Genomic DNA, 6,756 nt, shown 5'->3' on the forward strand with positions numbered 1-6,756 from the left:
ACATCTTCCATTACCTAAATGCTTTCTTGCAAATAAAAGATAAGTACCTAGAACAGATGTAAGATTATAAGAGTAGCACCAAATATATTTCAGTTTAAGCAAATATAGAAACTTTACCTATATCGGCTTTTGCAAGTGCCCACTTGTGACAAACTTTAAACGACCCTAGTCTGAATGTGGTTTCGGGACTATTAAAACCGAGGCATAAAAATAATTTGATATTTATTTTGATGCCTATAATATGTGTTAACTCATGTGTGACATTTTGATGCTTTAATTTAGAGTTATAAATGTGAATTTCACTAGAAAGGACCTAGTAGTAAACTTTAAAAGTATGAGGGGAAATGTGTGATGACTAGTTGATCATGCATGCAAAAATGAGGGGTTTGCATGTCAATTTCCCTTTATTAGCTAATGGCCGCCATGACAAAGGAGGATGGGCCAAACATGTCATAGACATGTTTTGTTGGTGCATCATGGGTGAAAAAAATATAGATTAATGAGTATGGGTAATAAAGAATGAAAAAAAAAGAAAAAAATGGTCTCATGCATGCCCATTGCCGTGAGTTGTGGAGAAAGAAAGAAGAAATTTTGTTCATCATTTTCATTTCCTTTGGGCTGAAAATTCTAAGGAAGAAGGAAGGAATTCTTGTTTCATGTTGGTTTGGAAGAGGTTTAGGAGGAGGTTTGGCCATACTTGTACCTAGATTAAGGTAAGTTTGATGTTTTGCCATGAGATTCATGTATATTTTAGTAGTTAGCTTGAGTTCTAACTAGCCATGGTTCAAATCCTTACTATGTCATGGAGATGATATTCGGCTAAGGTGAGGTTGTGTTGATATCATTTGCATGCTAAAAGTGAAGCTTTGTAATGGTGCATGTGATGGTGGATTGATGATTATTGGATATTCTTTTTAGCACTTTTGAGTGAGAGTTTGATAGATACCATGAGGTTAAACTTCATGACATTGTAAGCTTGTAAGTTGGATGATGAAGTTCATGCTTTGTGAAGGTAAATGGGGTAGAAGGAGCATTCGCCATAATGAAAATATATGAGGTAGTCATAGTCATCCTTATGATTCGGCCCTTGCACCTATATGTATATATGTTTGCACATGATGTATTGGCATGACATATATACTATTTCAAGGTATATATTTGCTTGTGATGATGTTTGGTTATGAAGTACATGAGAGATGTGTATTGAGCTACAATATGTAATGCGTTAGTTAGTAAAATGTATGCTGTTTTGTGTGGTATTATGTATAATTGGCCTCAACATGGACATGCATATTCGCCACATGAAGGGGGGGTTGGTGTGCATGCATTCGGTTTGAGGCAAGCATATTGATGCCTATTCTTGGCTTGGAAAATTCGGTTAAGGAGAGTACTAACTAATGTGTTGAATTCGATTCGTGATTTCGTACACATGTGACTCTAATGTCTAATGTATATAAGGGTTAAGTACCTTGAGCTTCACTTTGATGTTTGAATGAATTGTATTGAATTGTTTGTTGTGATTAAAAATTGTGCATGACCATTGTGTATTTGAGCTAAAGGATGGCCATATGACCATTTAAACTCCTTGTCATATTCGCCATAAGCTATCATAATGAGATTTTAATAAGTTAAATTTGTGTGAATTAGCTCAAGAGCTTAGAGGACCACAGTTGGATAAGGGAAAGGAAAAAGTGATCGAATAGTCAGTCGAAATTGCTCGACAACATCCAAGGTAAGTCTTGAGTAATGACCCTACTTGAATTATATTGAAATCATGCTCCTTGTGTGGCTCTTGGCGAAATTGTAAAGGTTTGATAAATATTTTGTGTTTGAGCCTTAGTAACGAAAATGAAATATGAATGTGTCGTGATTATTGATATATGTGTACATGAGCATTTGAATGATACCCGGGCTAAGTCTCGAAGGCATTTATGCTAGTGATTATATCCGGGCTAAGACCCGAAGGCATTCGTGTGAGTTGTTATATCCGGGCTAAGACCCGAAGGCAATTGTGCAAGTTACCAAATCCGGGTTAAGACCCAAAGGCAATTGTGCTTGTGGTTATATCCGGTTGAATCCCGAAGGTACGTGACTCGGAAAAGAGCAATCTTGCTGTAAAAATTTCAGTTTATACACTTGTGAAAAATCACTAAAAATAGTAGAAATGGTATTAAATAGCGAATAAATTATGTAAATGAACCTTGATGAATCTACTTTCATATGGAAGAAACGAAACGGTCATATGAGTTATATGTTAAGAGATATTAAAGTTCTCGTGAAACAGGACCAGAACGGTTTCTGGATCCCCTATTCCGACTTTGGAAATTCATTGTAAATTAACCAGAGATAATTAGGAGTCATGCCATATATGTATAGATTCCTCTCTGAGTCTAGTTTGTATAGAAATAAACGATATCAGTATTAAAGCCCTTTACAGGGAGATATCCAATTCGTAATGCGTGAGGGTCAGTGTAGTTGAACCCTAGATTAGGGGAGACTTTAACTAATAAACTATACTAATTGGCCCAACCAAAAATTCTAGAAACAAATATGTTGATGGACTTATGAGTCTAGTTTCAGGGAAAATTTACGAAACTAGTTTTTGAGCTTTAAAACTCAAGATATGATTTTTTTAAGGCGACAGTGACGCAGTAACCAGCTAGTCTGGAAAATTTTTTTTTAGGACTGTGAAAACAATTAAGTTAAGTCTGTGTGCACCTTGTGTTCGACTACGGTAACGGACTCGGGTACGGGGTGTTACACCACTTGTACCAGGATCAAAGACACTGCCAATGAAGCTATACACCTTAGCAAAATATGGCAAAACTGCACAGTAAACACATAAGTTGGATAGAAACATGAAAACAGACCAAAAGAACATCTAAAAAACAAAAATGGAATCACCATTAGTATGTAAACATGAAAATGCACAGCTTTAAACAAACCAACTTTGCATGTGCAGAATCATACTCCACAAAACTCATAAACATTAACTTCTCCTAACCAGAATACCAACTTTATGTTTACAGAGGCCTTGATCAAAACTAACATAACTGTTGATTTATAACTTATCTAATAAGAATAACAAAATATGCAGAAAGTACCTGAGCATTTAATTTCAAGAGAACCATGAATTCGAAGGAAAAGAGCCAGAAAATGATCAATGTATGCAAAACCTGGTCTATATTTCAAAACTGGAGTAAAGCTTTCATCTAGTACCAAATACATACATATATAGAGACACAAACACACAGGCATACATCTTCCATTACCTAAATCTGTTTCTTGCAAATAAAAGATAAGTAAGCTTCTACATGATTCATACTAGATTGCTAATCCTAGCAGAAAAAATGTATGATTCAGTTTCTAGAGATGTTGAATCTTTCATCATAAACATAAAAAACATATTGTTGCTCCAGTAAATTTAAAAGCTGTCCATATATTTGGGATCATAGTAGATCCAATAAGCTTAATCAGGGAACGTAAAATCTGGGCTCATCCTTGGAGCCTCTATCTTCCCCTCAATAAGCTTAATGAATGCAACAGCAAAGTAAACCACAACGAAAACAACAGCGAGAGCTACCGAAGCAGCCGAAGTCATGCTCAATGAATCAATCCTATCTAACACGCAAAGTGGAGCAAGAAAAACAACCATAACAACCAAAACCAATAACTTCTTATGATCCCAAAAAACATGTCCTAACCACTTATAGAAAACCCCAATATGACAAACCGAACCAGACATAACATCACCCATAATAATCAAATAAACTATCAGGACACCTGCATTGTTGACAATTATGCAAATCTCAGACAAAACCCTAGCAGTTCTCCCTATTGCAATTTGCACAACTTCCCCATAAGATTTAGCTTTACAAGAAACTGCAAACCTAATCAACATCTCGACACTAATTTCAGACAAAATCCCAACCAGGTTTATCCAAAAAATTCCCTAAAACAAGACCCAGAACCTTTATAGTAGCAGCTAAAGCCATGATTCCAGCACCAATAATTGTGGTGGTTAAGTTAAAAACAGCACTAGAAACACCAGACCCGGTATTGGGTTTACATAAAACAAGGGTATAACCATCTAGATCAAACCCATTTCAAACCATTTCAAACCAAAAAAAAGGCAAGTAATACATGAAAAAACAAACAAACAAATAAAGTGAAAGAAAAGAAATACTGTTGAAGCTTCAAGGACCCAACGAATAAAGTGAAAGAAAAAAGCGATATGGCTTAGCAGTTACCAGAAAGTTTGGGATCGATCGGTGAATAGTTGATGTATGAAGAGTTGGCTCTTCTGGTTCTGGTTCAGACGAAATCGAGTGAGAGAGAAGTGCTTTGCTACTTTTTCATAACATTCAGAAATTGAACTTTGTACGAATCAACTAACCTTGATTTGTCGATAAAATGAATCGATAGGTCTTTCTTCTTGTATGTTTTTTAGTTGATGATCATTGGGCTAAAACCCTAAATATGAAGCATATCACTGTCGACGAGAGGAAAGGGAAAATAATTAGGGATTTCAGGGATGGGGGAGCAGATTAAGGGAAAAAAAGGGGACTTGGGAAAAATGTTAGGGATTTCGGGTTTAGGGAATTAGGGGATGATTTGGGGAAAAAGAAAGAGGGGTTTTCTGTTTTAGGATTTAGGGAAGGAAGAGACGAAATGGGGAAAATTACTTAGCAAAAATCAAACCGATTTGGGTAAAGGGCTTAAACCACAGGAGAGAAAAAAAATACTGCTTCAAATAAGGAAATTTTGTATTTTTAAACGCCGCTAATGAGCCCTTTTGTATGCGTTTTCAAGAAAGCGCCACTAACGCCCTTTTATCTACACTACAAAAGCACGCCGTTATATCTGAGTTGTGGCGTTTATATTAGAAACGCCGCTAAAGCCGCTACTATTCATAGGAAGCGGTGCGTTTTACTCTAATGTATATTGAAGTTTTGTGGCGCTTTCTAAAAAACGCCGCTATTTCCTATCTTTTTGCGTTTTATGTATAAACGCCGCTAATACGTGAATATTTTATAAAATTGATCAAAATTTAAAACTATATATATTTAGAATTTCTTTTAAATTATATCTAAATAATGTTCTTGTGATGTACAAAATATATATTTCAATCTTCAATATATTAGGTTTAGTACAAATTGCAAGAATATCATAAAATTCTAAATATTGGTTCAGTCTTCAATAATAATATACCTTAAACTTTAAACCTCAAACTATAAACTTACAATCGTAATTAAACCCTAACTATAGTTAAAATTTTATTTTTGATTTAATACAATTTTAAAATACATATATATTATGTATGCATATAAATTAATTAAATAAAAACATGATGCTATTTATTATATCAAAATTAATTAAATATTTTACAAGATCTAGATCAAATTACAGTTCATGTACACAATTGCACACTAAACCACTTTTCATATATATATTTATATATTTTTAAAATAATAATTTATATATATTTATCTTATATACATTTATCTTATACATTAAAATCCAAAATTATACTCAATTTAAAACCCTAAACTTGGACTCTAAACCCTAAACCTTAGACCACAAACACAAAACCCTAACCCCAAACGTTAAACCCCAAAACCATTGGTAACCCTTAAACCAACCACAACTCCTAGACCATAAAGCCCAAACTATAAAGTGTACTTTAAAAGCTGTTAACCCTAAACCATAATATTCAGAGACATATTTTTTGGAATTCGTGTGGCCAATGTTAGTGTAGTACAAATTAAAGCACACATGTATATATGTTTATATTCTTATATTAAATAATATGAGTATATACAAAATAGCTTGAATCTTAGTAAAATCCAAATGTTCTTGAGTTAATTTCTAGCTAGCTAATAGTATCATTTCCTTAAACCCTTAACCTAAACTTACACCCTAAATATATATTATAATCTTAATATATATTAGAAGTTTAATATATATATATAACAAGGGACAAAAGTAATTCAAATAGAATCTTAATGCTTACCAAGACTCTAAAATAAATTAATTTTTTATCATTAATCATAACCTCTAATCCCTAATAGCATAACCCTAAAACATATATATGTACCTATTATTTAAAATAATAATTTATATTTATCTTATTTAGATTTATATTATAAAAAATTCAAGATACACAAGTTAAGTAGTTTACCATATTTACCTCTAAATTCCAAACCCCAAATCCAAACCCTAAACACTAAACCATAACCCATAAACTAAATTACTTTTTTTTGGCGTTTTCAAAAGCGCCGCTAAAATATCGACATATAGCGGCGTTTTACAAAAGCCGCTAAAACCTTCTACCTATAGCGGCGTTTTCCGAAGCGCCGCTAAAACCTTTACCTATAGCGGCGTTTTCGAGCGCCGCTAAAACCTCGACCTATAGCGGCGTTTTTCCAAAATCGCCGCTATTGTTCTTTTTTTAGCGGCGTTTTGATCAAAAACGCCGCTATTGCTCTATTTTTTGCGGCGTGTTATTGCAAACGCCGCGAATGTAAAATATTTGGGGCGTTTTTTGTTCAAACGCCGCTAAAGCCCTATTTTCCTGTAGTGTGGCTTGTATACTTTGAGTATGGCATGTATAGCATTATAATCATTTTGTGTATATGATCTTATGATATGGCTATTGGGTGGTATGGAAATATTTGGTAATGATTAGCCATTGGAATGGTTAATAAAGATCATATTTGGTGTTATGTATACTTAATGTGCTATCTAATCCATGGA

At 33.9% G+C, this 6,756-nt stretch overlaps 1 protein-coding gene across 1 annotated transcript; it reads right to left on the reverse strand.

Annotated features, from left to right (window-relative positions):
- Window positions 1-3,469: 3,469 nt before the first annotated feature.
- On the reverse strand, window positions 3,470-3,901 carry LOC108462718 (amino acid transporter AVT6E-like). The gene has a single exon (XM_017762632.1). It carries the CDS (start codon window positions 3,899-3,901, stop codon window positions 3,470-3,472), a length of 432 nt encoding a protein of 143 aa, XP_017618121.1.
- Between the last annotated feature and the right edge of the window lie 2,855 nt (window positions 3,902-6,756).

The sequence above is a fragment of the Gossypium arboreum genome, chromosome 9 (assembly GCF_025698485.1).
Source record: "Gossypium arboreum isolate Shixiya-1 chromosome 9, ASM2569848v2, whole genome shotgun sequence".
Taxonomy (NCBI): Eukaryota; Viridiplantae; Streptophyta; class Magnoliopsida; order Malvales; family Malvaceae; genus Gossypium; species Gossypium arboreum.

Coding starts and splice junctions, on each gene's coding strand:
- LOC108462718 (XM_017762632.1), bottom strand. CDS start 3,901: ATGTTGATTAGGTTTGCAGTTTCTTGTAAAGCTAAATCTTATGGGGAA.